The 22,886-nt window shown below is 53.6% G+C and overlaps 8 protein-coding genes across 8 annotated transcripts; 5 read left to right on the forward strand and 3 right to left on the reverse strand.

Annotated features, from left to right (window-relative positions):
* Positions 1-583: 583 nt before the first annotated feature.
* Positions 584-5,500, forward strand: N7459_009402 (uncharacterized protein; the record flags this gene model as incomplete). Its single annotated transcript, XM_056948570.1, has 2 exons — positions 584-5,287; positions 5,357-5,500. 2 exons carry the CDS (start codon positions 584-586, stop codon positions 5,498-5,500), a joined length of 4,848 nt encoding a protein of 1,615 aa, XP_056795795.1.
* An 850-nt stretch (positions 5,501-6,350) lies between these two features.
* On the reverse strand, positions 6,351-10,172 carry N7459_009403 (uncharacterized protein; the record flags this gene model as incomplete). The annotated part of the gene is made up of 5 exons (XM_056948571.1): positions 6,351-7,568; positions 7,625-9,040; positions 9,095-9,143; positions 9,202-9,441; positions 9,829-10,172. 5 exons carry the CDS (start codon positions 10,170-10,172, stop codon positions 6,351-6,353), a joined length of 3,267 nt encoding a protein of 1,088 aa, XP_056795796.1.
* Positions 10,173-12,693: 2,521 nt separating this feature from the next.
* On the forward strand, positions 12,694-13,185 carry N7459_009404 (protein kinase domain protein; the record flags this gene model as incomplete). The annotated part of the gene is made up of 2 exons (XM_056948572.1): positions 12,694-12,777; positions 12,835-13,185. The coding sequence occupies 2 exons, from the start codon at positions 12,694-12,696 to the stop codon at positions 13,183-13,185; spliced, it is 435 nt and encodes a 144-aa protein (XP_056795797.1).
* Positions 13,186-13,997: 812 nt separating this feature from the next.
* N7459_009405 (uncharacterized protein) lies at positions 13,998-14,924 on the reverse strand (the record flags this gene model as incomplete). The annotated part of the gene is made up of 1 exon (XM_056948573.1): positions 13,998-14,924. The coding sequence occupies one exon, from the start codon at positions 14,922-14,924 to the stop codon at positions 13,998-14,000; it is 927 nt and encodes a 308-aa protein (XP_056795798.1).
* A 347-nt stretch (positions 14,925-15,271) lies between these two features.
* N7459_009406 (putative haloacid dehalogenase-like hydrolase) lies at positions 15,272-16,316 on the forward strand (the record flags this gene model as incomplete). Its single annotated transcript, XM_056948574.1, has 5 exons — positions 15,272-15,396; positions 15,447-15,479; positions 15,597-15,806; positions 15,889-16,051; positions 16,119-16,316. 5 exons carry the CDS (start codon positions 15,272-15,274, stop codon positions 16,314-16,316), a joined length of 729 nt encoding a protein of 242 aa, XP_056795799.1.
* Positions 16,317-16,538: 222 nt separating this feature from the next.
* N7459_009407 (zinc knuckle domain protein) lies at positions 16,539-18,332 on the reverse strand (the record flags this gene model as incomplete). The annotated part of the gene is made up of 2 exons (XM_056948575.1): positions 16,539-17,192; positions 17,346-18,332. The coding sequence occupies 2 exons, from the start codon at positions 18,330-18,332 to the stop codon at positions 16,539-16,541; spliced, it is 1,641 nt and encodes a 546-aa protein (XP_056795800.1).
* A 439-nt stretch (positions 18,333-18,771) lies between these two features.
* On the forward strand, positions 18,772-19,851 carry N7459_009408 (ORMDL family protein; the record flags this gene model as incomplete). The annotated part of the gene is made up of 3 exons (XM_056948576.1): positions 18,772-19,228; positions 19,272-19,735; positions 19,801-19,851. Coding segments are annotated over 3 exons (972 nt in total), but the record flags the coding sequence as incomplete, so codon positions are not given.
* A 925-nt stretch (positions 19,852-20,776) lies between these two features.
* Positions 20,777-22,598, forward strand: N7459_009409 (uncharacterized protein; the record flags this gene model as incomplete). The annotated part of the gene is made up of 2 exons (XM_056948577.1): positions 20,777-20,894; positions 20,956-22,598. The coding sequence occupies 2 exons, from the start codon at positions 20,777-20,779 to the stop codon at positions 22,596-22,598; spliced, it is 1,761 nt and encodes a 586-aa protein (XP_056795802.1).
* Positions 22,599-22,886: the final 288 nt, after the last annotated feature.

Here is a 22,886-nt window from a genome sequence, read left to right on the forward strand (position 1 = left end):
AGTGGAAACTCCGGGGGTTGCCAGCCTCTTGCTTTTTCTCTTTTTTTTCTGAAGAGGCTGGGCGGATGTCGACTTTATTATGATGATGACCACCTGTAGGATCTAGGGGGCCCCGGAGTAACGACGATTCTTCCCACCCACCGGGATTCTATCCCTCGCATCATCTTCTCTTCCTTTTCCTCCCATTCTTTAGTCGTCTTTTCATGTGAGGGATCTGCGGCGGAAGAGCTCGTTCGATCACCTCCTGCCCGCATAGCAACCAACCTCACCGTTGCTTTTTTTTTCTTCTCCCTCCCTTCCTCCTCCCTCTCCTACTCTTCTCTCTGAATCTTTGGATTCACCGTTGGTGACTTGCGCCGGTACGCTTCTCCCAGCCAACCGAGACTCTCTCGTCTGCCCTTCTCCATCTTTCCCTTTCCCTCCATTCCTCCCTCCCCTCCCCCCCACTTCTTAGTTATCGTGTCGACGAGCACGGAGCATCACCAAGTGACCACCGTCCCCCACCACCAGTCCCATCGCCTTGATCCGCTCGATTGTGTGACAGAGCATGCGATTGTTGGGCTGACCCCAGCCCGTTTCCACCATGGGGGTCGACACCCGCAGACCAATGCTCCCCGCTCCCACAGAATCCATCGTCGATACCACGGGCGACAGCGCAACGGGCACAGATCTGGCAACTGACCTTTCTCGCCGCACAGACAAGACGTCGTACTCTATCCCGGACGACGGCAGTCCCATCACCGTCTCTACCCGGCACCATCGGGACCGGGACGACAAGCTGTCTCGCTCACAGCGTGACTCCCAGACCTCCCTCCTCATCGAGTACTTTGAGGGTGGGAAGGGTTCCGGCGGCGTCGTTGCCCGCCCTAGCGTACGAGTTCGAGTCACCCCGTCGGGGGCGAGGAAGTCCAAGGCCAAGGATACCATCCAGATCACCGAGTCCGGGAGTCGTAAGCCCTCGTACACACGCCGCATATCACTCACCTCGCCCTCGTCGAAGCAAAAACAAAAGCAATTGGCCGATACTCAGGTGGATGATCTCAGCGAAGACTCCGGCAACTCGTTTGAGGAGGAGGGTCAACCACAGTCTTCGCGGCGCCCACCCCTAGAAATTGAATTTCTGAACCGCGACCAACACAGCGAGCTATCCGGCGTCTCACGCGATACCAGGTTCATGCCTCCATCATCTGATATCTCGTCCATGCCCCCCGACAGCATGATTGAAGCCACCTCATCAGCTGGGCCGCGGCGCAAGCGGAGCCAAAGTCTCGAGCGTGGCTCCCCTCGAGACGACAAGAATTTGCTGAAGACGCCGTCCCGCCAGCGCAGTCGCAGCTTGAGCACGGAACGCATCGCACACCGTGTGGCCGAGAAGCTCAGTGGATCGCCCCAGGAAGTCTCCAGCGGCAAACAAAAACACAAAAGCAAAAGCAAAAGTGCCGGCAAGGATTACCTCGAGGCCGAACCCACCAAGTCATCCCGTCGTAAGCGACATGGCTCCGGGGATGACGATGTCATCGCCAGCCCCGAATCCAGCCTTCTCAGTACTTCGGCTGTCTCTTCAAATCGCAAGTCGGGTGATCAGTATTCCATTCGCTCTGGGGCCTCCAAGTCTTCCATCAACAACCCGAAGCTGCTGGAGACAGTTGAGGATGCCATCCGGCGGTTGATTCTTCCGGAGCTCAAGGAGCTCAAGAAGGACCAGAAGGTCATGACCAACAAGTCCAAGTTTGAACGGGACATGGTCACATCCTATTCGTCCACCACCAGTTCTAGAGATGAACTGGGCCGACGACTGTCGAAGCACGCTAGTGCACCGGATGTGATGAAGCCCAAAGTGGTGTTGAACAAGGACAGTAAGGATGAAGGCATTGTTCTTGCTGGCGACTCAATGCGCGAGTCAACACGTGAGCCATCGTCCCGGACCAAGGAGCGCAAATCCAGCAAGAGCAGCGATACCTCTGATTCTGCTTGGGTGAAATATAACCGACCCGAGCTCAGCGAGCAGGACAAGCTCCGTCGACAAAAGAGCAAAGGCCTTCGCGATGCCCATGCAGCCGCACGGGTAGGATCAGCTCTAACTGCAGCCTCTCTCAAGCACCACGACTCCCGATCCAGCATTGGCAAAAAGGAACGGAGGAAGAGTGGCGGCTCTCGGAGAAGCATCGAGAGCTTGAATGACACCGAGCTTGTTTTCCAGAAGCACAACATCCCGCCGATGCCGATGCGCAGCGAAATCGACTCGGAGTTGACCAGAGACTCATTACTATCGCAACGAACAGAAAGCCCTGGTTCTGGCAAGAGGCTCTCCCAGATGGAAGTCTCGCGTGGATCACCTAGACAAGTTGTCTCTCCAACCTCTCACACGCCGACCCGAACCCCCTTGGACTCCCGGTATGAGCTCGGCATGCGGCACGGGAACAAATCCCACCATAACCTCTCTGTTCATAGTGCCTCAGATCACGACCTGCGTGGCAAGAGCCAGTCTCCTGCCTCTGATGGTGGCAACTGGGCTATTGCTGCCGCTGCCGCTGCCAACCTGCTTGATGCTGCTCACCCTGGTCACCAAGCCACTCAGGATGAACACTATGAGACCGGGCGAACTCTGAGCCCGATTCAGAGCGTTGCAAGCGACCAGACTGAGACACATGCGCATGCTCCAACCCAACACTACGTCGAAGGCCAACGCGAGATGGAGCCCCGTCTCTCAATCGATTCGTTGTCTTCTGCTCCAAGCACCAACCTTGCCCGGTCCACCCGAAATGGCGTCAGTCCCCGAAGCCAAAGTGGACTCTCCAAACATACCGACGAGGGCCTTGAACTTGGATATGAGCAATCACGCCACGCTTCAAGGGACGATGATATCTACGGACCTGGCGAGGATAACAGAGGCTCAGTGAATTACGACGACAGCGAAGTGGATTTCATGGACAGAGTCAAGGAGGGTCAGCACGTGTCTGGTGGCGTAGCTGCCAACCCTCAATTTGTGCACCCGGTGGGTGTTGAGTCGGCCGTTGCCTCGTTGATGGATCCATCCGTCCTTGAGACCCAGTCGAATCGCTCTGGAAACCGCTCTCAGAGCGACTTCGCTGAACGTGAACGAGCGGCAAGTCGAAGCCCCGAAAAGCCCGTGAGCGAAGGTTACCGTGGAAGCCCTCTCAAGCAACGCCAGGATGCTTCCAGCCCTGATGAAACTTCCTTTCCCCGGCGTATGGGTGTGACATCCCCCCCGCAGAGTGTCACGCAGTCCATCGAGGATCTAGAAGATGCAGGAATGACAGCCCCTGCTCCCCGCGGCGTTGAGAGCCCACTCGCCGATGAGGAACGCAGCCAGGAATCTGAGTCGGAAATCAACACCAACCCGTCCATTATCCAAGGCCCGATTGGTGGTGTCGTTCAAGGAAGCGGAGACCAATGGGCCTATGGCTCACGATCACCACCTGCTGGCCAGGTCCCGTACTATGATCCTGTTGGAACACAAGCTGGCGGAGGCGAGGACTATACTCCTGACCAACAACGCGGTTTTGACACCGAGTACTACGAGACTGCGAGAAACATCTTCGGTGGTGACGACTACTACCCCGATCAGCATGCGCAGCAGTTGTTCGGTACGCCACCTGGAGCGAAGGACGAGGGATATGTGTCGGCTGCCAACCCCATGTCACCGAGCATCGGAACCCCTAAGCAAGGCGCTCGCGGCCTTGGAGGCGTGGATGCTGCCGGAGCAGGCATTTTCGATAGCCCCACCGAGGGTGAGGATCCATTCTCTCCTGGTCATCAGCGTCACTTCAGCGGCTACTCTCATGGAGTCGGTTCCCCGCTCTATGACAGTGCCACGGGCCGGGGCATCGAGAGGATCCAATCTAAGGACATCGTTGCCTTGATGGACCACCTCACTGTTCGCGATGCTCAGCGGAACGCCAGAGATACCGAGATCTTGGTGACTTTGGTCCGCAGTGCTGCCGAGATGCGGACTTCTTTTGAAGAAATGAAGAAGTTCATCGCTCAGCAAGATGAGATGATCATGGACACCAGTGACAGGCAGCACGAGCGGACCCATAAGGCCCTCGGGGGGCCCCGTCCCCTGCCTCCTAGCACATCTCGCACTCGTCAGTTGAACGCGGAGGATGATGACGACTTGCAGTCCAAGCGCAAGAACATCTTCAAGCGTGCCCTCAAGGGCTTGAGTCTTAAATCCGGTAATGATCTGTCCAAGATTGAAGGCATGCTGGAGCAGCTACTTGAGGAGGTCGAGGCACTCCGAGCTGGACAAGACTTCCCTACCTCCCTCAATGGTACTCGGAGGGCCAGCACTGATCCCAACAACTTTGAGACCGACGCACAGAATGGCACCGCTCTGGGCAGTCGTTCGCCTTATATGTCAAGCCCGACTCGACAAGCCAATGCGGACCCGCGCGTTAGCACCGTCCCTGAGGAAGATGAAGAGGATGATGATCTTGAGATCGATGAGGATGATGAATATGTGACCGCGCACCTGCCTGTGCAGCAACCTCCCCGCCATGAGAGAGCTGGATCACTGCCTCTGTCCACGCCTCCTCGTAAGCCAGTGGCCACGGGAGCCCGCAGTACCGAGACGACTCCTAAGGCCTCAGAAAAGGCCCGCAAGCACAAGTCAAGCAGCTCCTCGATCTTCCCCAAGATCTCGCGTTGGTCAAAGACCACCGCATCCTCCATGGGCGACAACATCCGCAACAGCATCCAACCCGGACGAAAGGAGCGCCCGTACTCTGAAGTGTCTCGCTCTGGATCAGACCTCGACCAGGATGCCTACAAGGGCGCGTATTTCTACGATGCCCAAGGCGACGACCGTATTCGATCCACCTACACTCTGGACGAACAACAGGAGAACCGTCCACCCTCACCACTGGTGCCCTCTCAGGTGTCTGAGGCGCCCAAGTATCGGGCCCACCGCGGCAGCCTTGACCTGCAACACCCTCAGCCCCGACAGGGTCCCACCGGCCGCTTCCAGTCCGCGCTTGAGACTCAGGCCCAGACGTACGCCACGCCCGTCTCACCAGCCTCCGAGCATTGGGGATCGAACCCCAGCCTGCCGGCCGTCAATCCCAACCAGCAGCGCTTCAGCGGCGGCAGCCGACTCTCTCCCATCTCCGACGCGGGCTACTCGGAGACCAGCTCTCGTGCAGACCGCACTCCCGGGCCTCCACGACCTCCGAAGGTCAAGGATGCTGGACCTTTGGTGCCTGAGCGCCCCCCGAAGATTCCCGAGAACCAGGATCAAACCTATGGTGACCGTGTTGTCTCACGAGTAAGTTCCATCTCTTCAAAGAATACCTATACAACCTATCAAGGCCATCTCACTAACAATTAAACACAGAGCTCAGCAATCCGCTCACCACCCGCCCGCAAGCCAACAGGACCTCGCCCTCTGACATCCGGCGGATCCTACAGCCCAAGCAACATCAAGCGCACCCGCTACCGAGGCAGTCCAATGCAGATCGATTATGACGATGATTATTGAGACCGCATTGAGATACCCGGCATGTATTTGTGCCTAGCGAGTTTTTCTTTTCATTCAGTCATTTCTTTGTTGTCATATTTCCACTTTCTTGATGATGAATGTGTCGGCGTCCGCGCCCTTAACGACAGTGACGCCCGTGCCTTGAACTTGAAGCCAATCGTCCATCCATCCTCCCCCATCTACGAGCCACTTCCGCCAAAATTTTCTGCCTTTCCCCCTTGGTTTTCATCTGTTTCTTCCTGATTTCCAGCCAGCTTCGTGAAAGCATTTCGTGTGAATAGGTATCCCGATGGGTGGGGCAGCAACCATATATGTGCTTTGTGTCTTTATGTCTTGTTCATGCCTATTTGTATTGAGGCCGCTATGGTCTGTTTACCTTGCGACTTTTTCTCCTCTGTTGCAATATTTGCATTTCGAAGGGTAGGGCCTGCTGGCCTCTGGGATATTTCTGTGTAGCTTCTTCTCTTTGATCTAGTGTTGTAGATAGCATACGGAGCGTCATGGCCTCCGATCTTCGGTGCAATATATTATCAACCTTAATGATCTTATTGCCGGTTCAATTATACAAGAGTCCTAAGGAATCTGTGATCGTTACGTTGGCATCTCACCATGCTCGACACCCGGCTTTGATGGTACATTTCTCAAAGCTATTCCAATATATCTAGCTACAGTGCACCAACATGGGTGGCTATACGGTCAGAACCAGCTGCCAAAAAGGGTGTTAAGCACTTGTGCTTGATTAACCTACCCCAGTATTCCTTAGCACCATGTAGTTACCTGTTTTGGCCAATCACAAATAAGCAGGCGCTCATTCAATTTTCTCGCGATGTATCTCGACCCAAGTTGCTGTTTACTGAGCTTCCGCTTTGTTCAGCAAAGACTGGATCTTTCCCCATCGAGGATCACTCTGGCATTCCCTGCAGTACTTCGTAATCCAAGCATCCAAGTCTTCAACCTCTCTGTCCTGAGCACAGAGTACTATTCCCTTTATCATATCCCGTGCCTCATCTTTGGTCATACCACTCGCCAGACCATGGTGAAATCGACGCATAATCTCCTTCCCTTCAGCAAAGGAAGCAAGATCATCAGCCCCGCGATCTTTCAAAGCATTCGCAAGAAGCCGGTCGTCATCAGTAGTACCAGTGTCGCTGGAGTAGAGCGACGTCAGGTCCGCGGTGATATACGACGGGCCAAAGGCTTCGGCAGCAGGCACAGCGCGGGCAAACTGCCAGTCAATGATACCCGTGATATTGAAGTCCTGATCCACGAGTAGATGGTCACCTTTATCGTCGACATGCTTGAGGAAAAACTGTCCTGGGATGTCCGCCGCAACCAAAGTATCCGCGTTCCGCCGCAAGAAGTGGTAGAACAGAAAGGCCTCGAGCGGATGTTCGTGATGTAGTTGTCCATCCGCAATCAGATCCATATACTGGTCGATAATGCTCGTGATATACTCGAGTGTTGTTTTGAATGGTCCGTAGGGATGGAGAGCGACAAACCGGTTGCTAGCAATCGCCGAGATGTCAATACGGTCGTTCATCATCAGGAGCGATCCCGCCTGCGGGAACGGGTTCTTGGAAATCTCAACCAAGATGTCGGCGAGGGCTTCGATCACGGCCTTTTTCTGTTCAGGCGATGCCTGGTGTGCATAGTATGGCGTGCCTGGGAGGGCCTGCATCATGATGTAGCTGGCGCCGACGCGGTTGGAAGGATCCGACGCAAGCCCATACGCGAACGCCGTTGGAGATGGCACGTTTGTCCGCTCGAGGAACTTGAGAGTGGCGTACTCGCTCACAACGAGGTATTCCACTAATTCGGGAGGGGTGTCACTGAAGCCCGTTCGAGGGATCCGGACTATCCACCGCTCGCCAGTGTCGAATACCAACCAGCCGTGATAGTTGGCGCAGCCCATGGTCGCTCCGACTCCGAGGTGTTTTCCAGGCTCAAATTTGCATGGGATATGGTTGTTGAGCTGAGTGCCCAGTCGCACAAGTTCGTGGGTATTAACGTGGGATAGCAATAGCCACACTTCATCATTGATGGATTTCTCCCATGCTTCATCGTCCAGCTGGTTTGGAATTGTAAGTCAGTGCTCACCCAGCTCAATCTGGGTTTTACACGTACCTCATTAGAAGAAGGGCAGGTGTGATGGTTCTTTGACAAATGCGTCGAACAAAAATGTTTCTTGCAATTCGCGCAAGACTGCCCCCGAACCCCGGCACTTTGGCAGCCAGCAACCGAGCATGTTGAAAACCGACGGACGGGGTGCACTCTGGGATATTGGATGGTTTTTTTATATTCGATGTTTTCTCCGTGTTGGAGCAAGAGGGCCTGCAGTCTGGAATCATCGGCCCATTGGTATAATCGATCCCGACGCCACACGTCCCAGTCAAGGCTCAGCGAGATGCTGGTGGCTGTAGATATGATACCTTGAAATAATGCTTTTGCTTCATCCCAAGATAGATTCATACCCATCCCAAGGCCGAAAGAGAAACGACGCACAAGGTCTGGCCCATACGCCATGCGACCCAGATGCTGATCTCTATTTTGCAAGATCTCAGCCATGAGGTTATCCCGGCCCGAGCGCCCAGCTTTCCCATCATACAAGTCACCCATATCAGCCGTCAGGAGCGAGGGTCCAAATGCTTCGAACGCTGGTACGATTCGGGCGTACGTCCAATCGATGATCCCGGTGATATTATATTCATCATCCACGAGAATGTGATCGCCCTTGTCATCCATGTGCTTGAGAAAGAAGGGCCCATTATCAAGATCTGACTCGAATCCATTCCACCTCCCTGCATCAGCCAGTTCCTGGAGGTATTTGAAAATCAAATAGGCATTCACTGGGTAGGCCGAGAAAAGCTGACCATCACAGATCATCTCGAGATACTTCTCTGCGAAGGTAGAGTAGTATTCTCTTGCAGTGTAGAATGGCCCCATCTGGGAGAACGTGCCCGTGCGGTCGCCCATTATAGGGCCAACGGAGATCTCGCCATTGGATTGAGGCCACAGAGACCCGATCCTCTCGAAGGGATGTGTCTGAAGCGTGTTCAAAATGTCTGCCCATTGCTCGTAGACCTGTCGCAATTCATCGCCCGACGGGTTCTTGAGCAGTAAAGGTGTTCCCGGAAGCTCATCAATCAACATATAGGCAACGCCCACTTCATTGCCTGGGTCATTCCGCAGGCCATAGCCGTGTAGTCGGGGTGACGGTACATCGATTTTGTCCAGCCACTTCAGCGTCGCACATTCAGATTCTATGACGCGGTTACTGAACTCATCGGAGAAGGAAGTGTAGTTCTCTCTGAGAAGCCTGGCCAGCCAAGTTGAACTGTTGGAAAATCGGATGCGCAGGTGGACATGCATACCACCCATCAGGGACTGACCCAGAGGATCCGAAGCATCAAGCTCACATGGAAGACCATTATTGAGCTCTGATGCTCGATTCAGCAGGCGTTGGTCGTCTATTTTCTCTCGGAGAGCCTTTAGTTCTTGCGTTTGGGCAGCAGTCCAAGCATCATCGTCAAGGGGGCATTTCTTTATTGGGTTAGAATAAGTTCATATGTGATTTCGAGTCGTGAAGTAGCTTACCTCGCAGTCATGGGTGGGTGAAGAAACATGATGTGCACAGAAAAGCTGCCTGCAGCGTTCGCAGGCCCCAGTGTCGATTGCAGCAGCGGCAGCGCATTGTGATATACAACAATCCCAAAAGCGAAAAGTTGAAGAAGTCATAATGGTTGTCGAGTGTTCTCGGAAATTGCACCTGGCCAGTTTCTTTGCGATCAGCAGGATATGATGGTTGTCGGAGGGCACCTGTAGGGGAGGGGGAGAGGAGAAAACACGAGGCGCCCATGCAAAACGAGGATGGCCGAGCGTTTTGCAGATGGCGCAGCAGACTCACCGTGCGGTCTGTACACTCTAGGAAAATAGCGCCCACCCTGGAATTGAACGATGAATTCAAGTACATTTCGATTGCAAAATACCAAAGATAAACATGAACAGAGAAACAGATTATCCTGTAGTCCCGGGGTAGCTGACAGCGTCCTTTTATATCCTTCCACAGCCATGTCCAGTCCACTCGAAAACAAAGTCCAAAGGAACTCTGGTGTCCAATCTTTTGAAACCTGTCAAGGATTGAGGACCGGTCAATCGCACAGATCGACGATCCATTGTATCACGCAGCGGCCATTAGACGAGCAGCAGGGGATCAGCTCGGGGGAGCACCTGCTTATACGGCCGCATTACTTCTCGCTGGCGTCGGATGTGGTGTTGATGTTGAAGGCAGCTGGGTGACGAGCCTTGAACTCGCTGGAATGTTTTCATACTGAGGATGCACCACCTTGATCGATACGGCTTTTAGGTCGCGCAGCGGATGACAGGTCCACGGCCCGTCAAGCAAGTAGGTGAGATATGCACCCTTGCAGTCATTTTCCAGGTAGACCTGAGCAAACATCGGCTCAGCTGGGTAACTGTAGGAGAATGACTGAGCCGTTTCATCCACGATGGGGACGTTGATGCATTCTCCGATGACGGAGGAGATCGATCCTCCCAGTATGTGGGTTGCTTCGCAGCCTGGCTGTGAGAACACAGTCACGTCGTACTGGGCTCCCGACGCAAAGATTGGAGTGCTGGCGGAAAGCAACAGAGCGAGATAGCTTGTGGCACGCATGGTGGAAGGAGAGATCTCTTGCGAGCGTTGATTTTCGCAGGAAAATGTGCTTGGAGCCAACTGTTCTGGTGTGCCCGTCAGAGCGTATTAAGGAGTCATTAAATAATAATCGTGCGTTCTTGTGGGAGGGTTTGCGGTGAATGTCATGTTTTGGTTTCTCGTATAGCCAAAGGAATCCAGGACGCCTAGGGGGCATCGAGGGCCAGGATCGTGGGGCCCAGAGAACATCGGAGGCCTGGGCCTAAGGAGCCAGTGAGCATGCAGATTAGACGGGCCAGGAACGAGGGAGGCCTAAGAGGAACGAACAGATCAAGCTTGGCGAGGAAGTTCGGACCGGTGATCGAGACCACTACTTACTGGCGAGAATCCAGTAAATACGGAGCTTTCATTGACTTTCTTGGCTAAGGTTTTGTAAGACTCAAGAGTCTAATCGACGATCGGTGGCCTTGTTTTGGCGCGAACAATTTCTCACTGCTCGAGGGATCGAATGTAACATATTATTAGGTAGATTGGTGCCTGACTATCGGTCCACAATTTGTAATTAGTGAGTGACTACGCACCTGAGGTAGTTATGTCACTAGAAAAAGGCCATTTGATAATACCTAGTCTATACACTATGGCCCTCTTAAATTGCAACCATCTTTCAGTATAGAATGCATTGTATAGAACTATCCGCAGGATCATGTGATTCCAATCGACCCCGCGTCTTCTCGGTTGAACATCGACGTCCATCGCAGTTCCATATCGCCATCACCCAAGATGGCCCTCACCCATATCGTTCTCTTCCAATTCAAACCTGGTGTCGCTGCGGAGGTGATCAAAGATGTACGTTGGATTGAGGACGTCGATCATGGCAATTCAAAACACAGCCAATTGCTGTGCTGGGTTGAAATATGCTAATGGCTCTTCTGGAAGACCTGCACCCGCATGCTTGCTCTCAGGGACAACTGTCTGCATCCATCCTCGCAGAAGCCATACATCCAAACATCTTCTGGGGGAGTCGACAACTCGATTGAAGGAGCACAGGTAAGCTCTTCGGGCTTCGTCAGACGGGAAGCAGGATTCTCTCTCGAATCATTCACGATGAATGCTTGGCTGACTTCTCCAATCTACCTTGCGACGGGATAGAATGGCATTACACATGCCTTTGTTGTGGAATTTGCGAGCGCCGCCGACCGAGACTACTACGTCCGAGAGGATCCAGTGCATCAGTCTTTCGTCCGCAGTTTGGACGGAGTGATTGAGAAGGCACAAGTCATTGATTTCGTGAATGGAGTATTTTGAACGAACGGACTGGTCGATCGAGAGGCTGTGATGTACCAATCGCAGCTGAAGATCCCATCCTAAACTGGGCTAGCGTATCAAGAGGCGCGTAGATAGTCGAAACCACGCTGCTCTGCACGCATCTCTTTTTACAATTCATCTCGTTGCACGACTTAGATATACGCTCAACCTGCTTCGTGGCTCAATCCTGCGCTCAGCTTCACCATGCAGCCAGCCGCACGGAGTGCGGGGGGTATTTTGGTCCCTGGCGTTCGCAGGGGCTGGACGACATCTCTATCCTCTATTTTCTGCTGTCGACGAATTCCCCTCCCGTCTGGTCCGAGAACGAGATTTCTATCGCATCGAACAGTCAGGTCTTCATCGCAGTGGACATGTACTCCGAGAGTGTTCCCCACTTCGGGATTCGAGTTGCTTGACCAGTCTATCAAGCTTGACGAGGAGACGCTGCCGACGTATCAGCCCAAGAAGTACTACCCTGTCAACCAGGGAGAGATATTCAACGATCGGTACCAGGCACTGGCCAAAATAGGATACGGAGTCACGTCAACAGTTTGGCTTGCAAAGGACCTGACGTAGGTACAACTGATTGGCTTTCTGCTACCCATCCAGGTGACAATGATTCTAATAGCATAAGATACAACAGCATGTCAGGATATGTTGTTGTAAAAGTTTACGTGACGGGCGAAAACCGAGACCATGAACGAGAGCTGGACATCTACAAGCATATGAATTTTGCGGAATCAAGACACCCGGGCAGGAACTTCATTCGCAAGCTGCTCGACCATTTTTATATTCAAGGCCCTTATGGTCGTCATGTCTGTCTTGTTCACGAGCCTCTCGGAACAAGTGCGGATTTTCTGGTGAAGATGTCTCCCGGGCAGGTAATGACCCTTGATGATATGAAGCCCGGTATTCGACAACTCCTCGTCGCCTTAGATTTTCTACACTCCGAGTGTCATATCGTCCACACAGGTAATGTCTCGATCACTGGAAGAGCTTGTATTATAAGTCTAACTCTATCCTAGATCTTCAGCTGAAGAATTTATTGCTCCCCGGACCAGAGATAAGCTATCTTGCCCGCTTTGAAGAAGCTGAAGTTACAGACCCATCACCTCGAAAGATCCTTGAAGACCGAACAATATACAAGTCTTTAGGCTTCTTTCCAAGGGGTGGACTGCCACTACTTACCGATTTTGGGGAAGCTCGAGTTGGGGACAAGGAGCACAATGGTGATATCATGCCCAACGTTTACCGAGCCCCTGAAGTGATTTTGAGATCAAGCTGGGGATACAAGGTGGATGTCTGGAATGTTGCTATGGTCGTGAGTATAATCTTGCCAATTTTGACCAGACTAGAAATTGCTCATAGTCATATGTAGGCTTGGGACATCGTCAGTTCTCGCACCCTCATCAATGGCAAAAACCCAGATGGCATATTTGATGACCGGGTCCATATGGCAGAGCTGGTTGCTCTGCTCGGTCCTCCGCCGCCCGAATTCCGGGCGCAGAGACATCTTAGCTCGGCCTTCTGGGACGAGGCAGGCAATTGGAAGGAAGTAGCCCCGATCCCAGATATCACGCTCGAGAGCCTGGCGGACAAAGTCGAAGGGGAAGACAAAGAAGGGTTTCTACGGTGGATCCGCATGGCCTTGCAGTGGAACCCCGAGGACCGGCCGACAGCGTTGGAACTATTATATGACGAGTGGTTACTGAAGGGCCTAGGGGAATGAGGGCAAGAAGGATGTATAGTGCAACAGATCGGAAGGAGTCGATCTGGGAGAAAATCTGTCGATTCAAACTATACTAAACAAGTCTACCTCTACTCAGCTCTTTCAAATAAAAATTGCCATTTTCAAGATCATTCTCGCATTTCAGCTGCTTCTCATTTGTCAATGGACCAGTGCAGAATTGGAGGAATAATTATCTTCTTTCCTTGAGCTAGGGATATCGACGGATTTTACATTCTTTATCTACTTTCGTCAGTGCCATATTCCGGGGTCCAGCTATATATTCGATAATGCGTCAGGTAGAACACGGCCAATGAGCTAGAGAATGATTGTGTCGTGCTCCGTGGTATCCGCAGAAGCCAAGTGCAGGGATGCCTAAGGACATTAGACCGCTTTGGCGCAGTACTCCGGATATCCTGAATGTAACACTGCAACTCTCCGAAGTGCTACCGAGTTCTATTGTCACAACGAGATGAGTAGCAAGTGACACTGCGAACCTCGTATATTACCACTGGCTCCAGTTGGGACATCGGAAGTTGTTTGCGCTTCGAAGCTTCAAGCAATAAGTTGTGAGACGTTCTGGGCACCAAAAGGCTTCAAGTATCTTCAATTAGACGGATTCTAGAGGGAGCGACAGGTCACACGCGTTAAGTATAAGCTGCAATGCAAACACCTATTCCAGGGCAAATCCAAGCCCAATTCTAGAACGGAGGCATAAAAATCAGCCAAAAGAGTGCAGTACCTCAGACCCACTGGACTCCAAAAATCAAAGCGTCAAATCCCCAGGAAACAGAGTCTATACCACACCACACGTCCTAGTAATCAGAGAAAGGCCGCACTGACGTGGTCCCACGCTCTCGGAAGGCGTACTCCGCAGTGGCCAAAGAGCTAAACTCAGTGCCCTCGCTCACAGGAAATTTTCCCGGGTAACTCGCAGTTGAGCGGCACTTGATTACTCGTTCACCCAGTTTCAGTTCATCCTCGTCGGGTTCAACGTCAAGCGCTTGGATAGATTGCGCCGTGGTGGCAAGGGCCTTTTGGTCATCGAGTGAACAGACTGGAGACGTAGGGCTCAAGTTTGGAGTGTTGAGAGCCGCTTCGGAGTTTTGTAACTCTATTTTATGTAGTGGATGGAGATGCCCCTGGGGTAATCGCAGAGATTGAGTTGATCGAGTATAGAGCGGCAGGGTGTGCTGATAGGCCTCCGTGGGGGCGGTCACTGAGTATTGGACATCTTTGTTCATGGCATTGTAGGGGGAGAAATCATCTTTCGAGTAGCGATTCACTGGCGTCGGCTTCGGCGAGTCCACGCGGAACGCGGGCTGATTTTCGGTATTCCGTTCCGCTGCCGTCTCCGGATAACACTGCGGCATGTTTGGTGGCACAGAGAAGGCGGACGGGTTGCTCTGTGACCAGCTAGCTCTCGACACATGGATGGAGCTGATCCGGTAGCCCTGTGAATCCTCATGAAGCGTGCTGGTGAGCGTGGGCGTAGGCGATCGGTAGATAGGGGATGGAACGATTCCCATGATTATATCGATTGCCAGCCTTTCCCATCGTTCAATCACACTTCTGAAAGGGGGGAACTCTCGACGGCGGCTCCAGAAGGGACGTGCCAGGTAGGATACACCGTACAGAAGCTGGAGGTAACAGAGAGCGATGACGAGCGACGTAGTGATGGTGAGGGTAATCGGCAGGACAGGATGGGTGCGAGACGATCGTTTCGGCACAACTAGAGGCATGGTGTCGGTGCAAGGAGTGTCGATGTACGTGATGTAGAGCAAGCGATGGGTTTCGCGATGGATGACGATGAAGTCGGGGAGGCGCCACGGTGAGAAGGCACGACTCTCGTCCTTCCTGTCGAGTCATTTTTGCCGGTCAAAACATTGAAAATGCTGGCGACAACCATACTCTCGCCAATCGATGCATGGTCTTTCATCGCAACTCTATACGGCCAGATCGGGGATGGGTCGAAACACGCAGATCCATGGGAAACCGATCTGCTCGGCTCCGCTTCGACCGCACCTCATTTCTCCTGGTCCAACCCATCACGATTCGGCGGGCGCTTCATTCCACGCCGTCGTCCATCATGTCTGCTGTCGCTGCAGAATGCCGTCAACTCCACCCGCGGCGGTTCGCACCGCTCGATCCCGCGCGGGCGTCGGATGCGCCGCCGTTGAAAGGGATTGTGTTTGATGTGGACGGGACCCTCTGGTAGGAGATGGCGACTCGATCATGTACCACTGTCACTAACGCTGCTCCAGTCTACCGCAACATCACATGTTCACAGAAATGAGGTGAGCATGCCATCTCTAAGTTTCCAGTCGCTCAGTCCATCCGAGAAACGAGAAACTACTCGACAACCCACATATCGGGTCCCGCATGGGCCACGATCTGACTGGTTTCCAATGTAGAGAGGCACTCGAGATTGACCGCACCATCGACATCCTCCATCACATCCGCGAGCTGCCCACCCCGCAAGAGCGCACCGCCGCGGTCGAAAAAGTGCGAGCTGTGGAACGGCGAGCCATGATGGAACAGCAGCCACAGCCCGGTCTGGCTCGGCTGATGGACTACCTCCAATCGCGCGGGCTTCGGCGAGCTCTTTGCACGCGGAATTTTGAGTATGATCTGATTTCCCGTCCGTCGTTTCGCACGAATAGCTTGTTCTGGGGAAGGTAACAATTACAACTCATCGAATCGCAGGGCTCCAGTGCAATACTTGATCCAGAACCATCTCCCAACCCATATTTTTCTTCCCATCATCACTCGGGATACGCCAAACCTCTTACCCAAGCCCGATCCGGCGGGGATCCTGCACATTGCGCAGGAATGGGGGCTGACGAACCGCGCAAACAGTCTCATCATGGTGAGCTGCCACATCAAAGGCCTCTCCTTCGAATGTACAGGATAGGCGACTGACTTGCATCTGATAGGTCGGCGACAGCATTGACGATATGACTGCCGGACACACCGCGGGTGCGGCGACAGTGCTGCTCCTCAACGAGCGTAATGCCCACCTGAAGGAACACGCTCATACGGATCTCTGCATCCATCGTCTGGACCAATTGGTCGATATCCTCGAGGAGGGATTCGTTGGGGACCAGGAAGGCAATGAACCACATGCAGGGTAGGTCATTGCTTGGACAATGCTTACGCCGGTTACTACATGATTCAATTAGCATAGTGCGCATTGCAAATTTACCGAATCACACATTGTGATTGCTGCAGATGTCGCATCGAATGCTTCTGCAGTAGGATGACCCATTGTAGCCAAACGCCACGTCTATGGTCCTTTAATGTACAAGTGAACAGGAATCATGATGTTATTTCGTTGCTTGACCGACCTCCTCGGTCTATTTCCCTCTACGAGCGCGGCCGCCACGCCCGCCTCCACGGCCACGGTTCCCTCCACCTCCTCGCGGAGGCGGCGGACCACGCCTGGGTTGACCATAGGGGGATATTGAGCGCTGGCGTGTGTTATTTCCAGGGGGCGGCATTCGGCCGCGATTCGGAGGCTTGCCTCGCGACTTGTCGGAGCCGCCCCTACCATTAGCCGCAAAGCCGTTTCCAAACCGAATAGCACCACCACGCGGTTTCCCGCGCGACGGGGCCGGCGGAGGTGGTCGGCGACCACGACGGGGCAGCATGTCCTCGCTTTCGGAGGATGGCGAGCGGGGGGCACCTCGGCGTCCCTTGCCACTTGGAGCCCTGGTCGGTGGTGGCGGAGGGAGTTTCGTTTGTGTGTTAAGATTGATTATGTGGGCAGGATCAATGCCCTTGAGGCTGAAGGAGGTTGTTTTGAGCGGCTGGCGGAGGGACGGACAGTCGCCGATCAAGTGGCTGGAGCTGACGCAGCGGGCACACGAAATGGAGACCGTGATCTCTTGGGCGGTGGCTTCGCGCATTGGGAACTTCCATTGATAATCGCATTGCGATTCCACATGCTCTGAAGAACCGCACAAATCACATGGGATTTCGGAAGCGGAGCTCTTCAAAGCTGATGGGCACTGTTGCTCATTGTGGCCTCTTTCCCGGCAGCGTTGGCATCGTCGCCATGAGGGGCAGAAAGAGCTTGGATGATCATTCCAAGACCCGCAATGTACACACTAGGGCGGATTAGGATCTCCCATACAATTGAGAGAAAAAAGGGAAATACATACCTCTTTTGTTGGACACACCTCCGCCAAGTGACCCTGTTGGAGACACTCTGTACACCCAATTGGAAGGTTCAGATCAATATCATTGATATCCCGATCCCAGTACAGGAACTTCGCCTGGATCCCCATGTCTGGCTCGATCAAATCCACAAGAGTGGTAGGGGCAGTCGGATACTTCTGAGAGAATAGCCGAAATGCGTCTTCTTTAGACCCTAACTGTGAAGGGGGCACCGGAGCCTTCGCCTGCGAGACCCCATTTGTGTGGCCATTGGTTGGGCCATGGTCTAAAACCAGGGACGCTGGGTCGTAGTCATCTGCACCATCCCCAGACTTTGCGCCAATGTTCAGTAAGATGGAGTCATCAGCTTCGGAATCCAGAGACTCGGAATCATCCGAGTCGCTCCTGGAGTCCACTTCGCCTTCTTCCACACTGGCAGCCCTGTTGCTACGTGCCGCAGATGAGACGGAGGCACTGCGACTGCGCCAGTACGCGCCATTCACGGCCTTGAATTGCTCCGCACCCGCGCTATTCGCCTCGGGCAGAGCTTGTCCCTGCTCCTGGGTGTGTACTGGGGCCTTCCGCTTCCCCAGTGTAGTACGCACGGCGCTTTTCCTTCCCTGGTTCCAGCTGATTGCTGGGGCGGTGCTGCCCGCGTGTGGGTTGGCCGCCGTCGAGGTTACGGGCGCATCCGACTTTGCGGAATCGCTGGCAGAGTCGGAAGTGGATGTCTCGTCGGGATCAACTTGGAGTGCGTTGGCGCTAAAGGCAGCGCCGCGAGGAACAAAATCGTTGGCATCGCGGTCTGCACGGTTCCGATTGCGCCGCTGTTTCTTTGTGGGCCGGGAGTTGCTGTCGCCGCGATTGGAAGATTGGGTTGATCGTGGACGTTGGATGCCCACCGAGGCAGTCCTTGAGTCAGCCTCGTCCCCAGAGTCTGACATGACCGGTGTTGCTGGACAGGGTGGGCTGTTGTAGAGGAGAGTGCGCATGGCCGAAAGTCCATGAAATTTTACGGCGGCCAATAAGCACCACAAGCGCAGCGCCCGGAATGGAGGCAACTCTGCCGGCTATTTATACAGTGTTAGCCCAATAGGAGCATCCGAGCATCGGAATGGCTATTTCAGCTCCTGCTGTGTTTGAATCGATCAAATCCCAGTTATCCATAATTACCTCAGGGGTGTCAGAGAAAGAATTCGAGGAATGACGACCGAGGGAATCAGAAGCAGGACAGGAATAGTCATGATAACATCTGTCTCAGGGCATGACTAACTCCCTAGCTAATTTGATTCCTTTCTAAAATAAGCCCACCAAAGATAGGGGGATGTGGACAAGGCCGTTGAATTCTCGGTGGCGAGACCAACGCGGCCCAAATCGCGGCGAACTTCAGTACTTTTGGCCGAAGCTGCCGTGAACCGCACGTGCCTAGATCGGATTCCTCCCAATCCATTCCCTGCTCTTGTGCAGATTCAACAGATTCACTATTGCATCCTGCATCCCCAGCAGCGTCTCCGAGCATCGCAGGCCAACAGCAGAAACCCGCGCCGGCATCAACCCAAGAACCCCGTGACCCCCGTCCGATCCGCCCGGCCTTCTCCAGTTCTGGGCCGTGTGTGCCACTTCCATCCCCACGCTCCTTTTTTCCCATCGCTATCGCCATCCGTCACGCTGGCGACTGAACCCTCCAAATCCTCCCTGTTGGTTCCTCGTACCATCTCCTTTCCTCCCGAGATGGACGGGCCACAGCGGTTATCCCCCAACACCCAAAAGCAGGGCCGCCGGCGGCGGTCCAGCAGCCTCATCTACCAGGAACCCCCGGAGTCCATCGAACATACCAGTGACCAGGCGGCACTGCCAAACCTCAATGCCAACTGGGTCAACGCCAAGGGTAAGTTGGACTCCTACCAGATCCAGATCCAGATCTCACCCAGATCCCACCCGATTCGCTCCGGACACGGTGGACAGCAAAGCAGGCCAATCCACCACGGATGCCAGACACAGAGGGCTAACGGAGAATTTCGATCGCGTCAAAACAGGTGCCTGGACCATCCACTTCGTCCTCATTGCTGCGCTCAAGATATTCTACGACATCATTCCGGGCGTCTCGCAGGAGACCTCGTGGACCCTGACCAATATCAGCTACATGTTCGGCTCGTTCCTCATGTTCCACTGGGTGCGGGGCATTCCCTTCGAGTTTAACGCCGGTGCCTACGATAACCTCAACATGTGGGAGCAAATCGACAACGGCGACCAGTATACTCCCACTAAGAAGTTCCTGCTCTGCGTGCCGATTGTGCTCTTCCTCCTCAGCACCCACTATACCCACTACGACCTGACCTACTTCACCATCAACGTCCTGGCCACGCTGGGGGTGGTCATTCCCAAGTTGCCTTTTGTATGTGTTTTGTTGCTCTGGACTGGTTTTCTCAGGTGTTGGGCATTGTGCTAACATTCTTCCAGTCCCATCGGTTGCGAATAGGCCTCTTCTCTGATTTACCAGAGGAGTCATAGTATTTCCTTATTCTTCCCTTGGCTCTACTTTTCTTCTCTTTTCTGTCCTTTCCTTCCTCTCGTCTCTTGCTACCTTGGCGTCTTTTCGGCCTTCAAGCTCGCTCTTGGTCCCTCTTGACCTCTCTGCTACCTTGTCCTCCCTCCTCATAAAGACTTGCATTGCGTTGATTCGTGGAGTTGTGATCCGTTATTGGATATCGCAAATCTCCCCTTTCTCTTTTGGCAAATACGATGACGCGACCATTGGCTGCGAGAGACAAAAACGCCGGTCCTTTAGCTCCAGCCTGTCCTTGTCTAGATTTCCCAGCTCTAGAAACCTGCATATCTTACTGTGTACACCTCCACTTTCTGTCTCTCCCAAGGAGCCATATTTCTCAAATCGTGTAGTCCTCTTCCCCTGCAAGCTAAAATGAAAACTGGGCCCTGCAGGGCTGCTAACTATGCAAGTCATCGGCGTGGCTTGGCCCATGCGGGGACTCATTGCATCATACTGTACTATATGAACTAACTAAATAGTTAACACAGTCGCTAGCCAGAGACCGAGCGAATATATGCTCAAGAATATTAGCACAACTTGAAGGAGAGATGTTAATTACGTATTTGATATTTTTGTATTGAGCGCGTGCTATCATTACCAGGTTCTTGTGTTTGTACATTTGTGACGGGGTCATTGCTCCCCTAAAGACAACTCTTCTTTGTTGCCAGTTGCACCTGTCATGCATAAATGCTCCCAAAATGATCCCATTGGGAAACTCCTCCCAGTCCATCACGTTTCCTTCCATCTTCCACTTTGTCTGCGTCTCTCCAGCATCCTACCCATACACTCGTGTCTCCCAGTATTTACCTGTGTTTACCAACACTCCCTCACGATCGCCCTGACTAAGCTGTTATCGATAAGCGCCCGCGGGCGCGTCAACGCGGCGCCATGTCGGGCCAGAATCTCGAGCCCTTGTGTCCTCTAGGCGACATGGCCTATCGCACACCGGCAGCTCTTCCGTTTGAGCTATTACAGCATACAGGAATATTCTTTGAAGAGAAGCTCTGTCTGTGGACCCCCATATGGCACCTCGGGCCGAGCGCAGCTAACATGCTCAACTACACTAGACACCCAGGCATTGACCCTCCTATTTAACACCCTCGCCTCCGGCACCTATGCCTCAAAAAAAGCCGTGCTTCCCCTACCGCAGCATCTTGCCCTTGCCGCTACATGCCTTGTCCACCCGTCAACGACAACCCGCGCTCAAACCGCGGAAGAAAAGGAAGCGGCCAATGCCGCGCTGCGGCTCTTGCGGCTCACCAGCACGCTGGTCAGCCCGAGAGGCGCCAAACTCGACGTAGCGTTTTCTTTTGCGCATTTCGAGTCTACGCGATCGGGGCGCCGCCGTCACACAGAGGACCCGTCGTCGAACAATGAACTCCGCGACGAGACCAAGGCGCTGAATCTGGAATTGGGCCAGTCGGACTCGCTATGGTCTCGTGCTGAGGATTTTTGGCACGCGGTTGGTTGGGCGTTCAACTGCTCGGTCCTTCATCCCGAACGGTGGGAACGATGGCAGATTTGGCTGCAGTTCATGTGCGATGTCATCCAGGCTGATTGGGCCGACCGAGAACGGGAGTATGAAGAGCTCAAGGCAAAGAAGGACGACTCCAAGTATAATGCTGTGCCGGCATCCAAAGGTGGAAAAGGCAAAAAGCCTCGAGCAAAGGATGATCAGGGGCTGGATATCTTCCGGGGCAGCCTGATTTTCCAGTACCTATCTGCGGGCCCGGTGTCTGGAAGAAATCGCCGAATATTACGGGCTATCTTCGCAGATGGCAGTGCAACCTCGGTCAACGAGTTTCGGGCGGTCTTCCACCGAGAACTTGTTCAGTCCAAGTCGAGCCAGTCCGCAGACAAGGCCAATAAGCGGGAACGCGAGGTCGATATTGACCGGGGGCTATACGGCGACTACTTGTCTGAGGACGAGACGGACGATGAAGTCCATTCCGCCCCAAATGGAAGCAAACATTCATCGGGCTCCACGCCCTCCTCTGGCACCGACACAAAAGCTCGAAGATCAAAGCGCACAAGACGAGGCACAAGGACTGCGACAAATTCATCCGCCGCGGAGCCCGAAATCACAGGCTACTCCTCTTTGGCAGAGCACCGCGGTGGCGTCGCTTTGATGGGTGGTCTTGCCGGTCTAGGGCTGCGCAAAAGATTCATCGGCATTCTGTCCAATGTCGCTGACCGGCTTCCTCATGACTTTGTTTCTATCCTCGACCTCTACAATTTTTTTGTGGAAAAAATCCGCCCCCTCCCTCTCCCAATCTTTCAAGCATTCGTCAGCCCATACATCGTGCCCGAGCTCGCGGATGCCGCACAGACTACCCTATGCGAGCTTCTCCTGTACACCGTACTGGAGAGTTCCGCTCCTGGAACGGATGACGAGTATCTCAACCAAAACAAGCTGGAGCGTTGCTTTCTCCCATTCGCCGCAGCGAGCGCCAGCGCCGTCAACAACGCCAAAGTATCTATTCTCTTCGAGGCTCTCATCGTGCTTCTCGCGGGAAGCAAACTGCTGACCGTCACCCCTTCTCTGAAAGAGGCAGTGGAGCAGGGAATTCTCCGTCGGGCTGATAAGGCACAAGAAGAGTTCCGTCGCGGCCAGAACAGTCGGAATAAGGAGTCTCTCGAGTGGTGCTGGCTGGTGGAGAGTGGCGAGAGACTGGTTTTTCTGGTTGATCTCCTGCAGCCGCAGTCTTGACTCTTGGGGACTGGCTCGTGGTTATGATGTTTACGACGGCAATGATCTTTCATGATGCATACTCAGCGTTGCTCATCTACATAGTTGAATGCTATTGTTTACAACTAAATTAAAGGGTCCAGTGGAACTCGACGCCAAAAGTGACGGTGCCAGAAACGGCCACCTTTCCAGGGCGAGGTTTTCCTGAATCCCAGCATAGCAGAAGTTTACTGGATCACTAGTATATCCAACATGAGCAGACCTGAAATCATCAGTGTTGATGTATACTTGGAGATATCTACAACCTAG

The sequence above is a fragment of the Penicillium hispanicum genome (genome assembly GCF_028827665.1).
Source record: "Penicillium hispanicum strain IBT 35686 chromosome Unknown utg000008l_segment0_segment0, whole genome shotgun sequence".
NCBI classification, from domain to species: domain Eukaryota; kingdom Fungi; phylum Ascomycota; class Eurotiomycetes; order Eurotiales; family Aspergillaceae; genus Penicillium; species Penicillium hispanicum.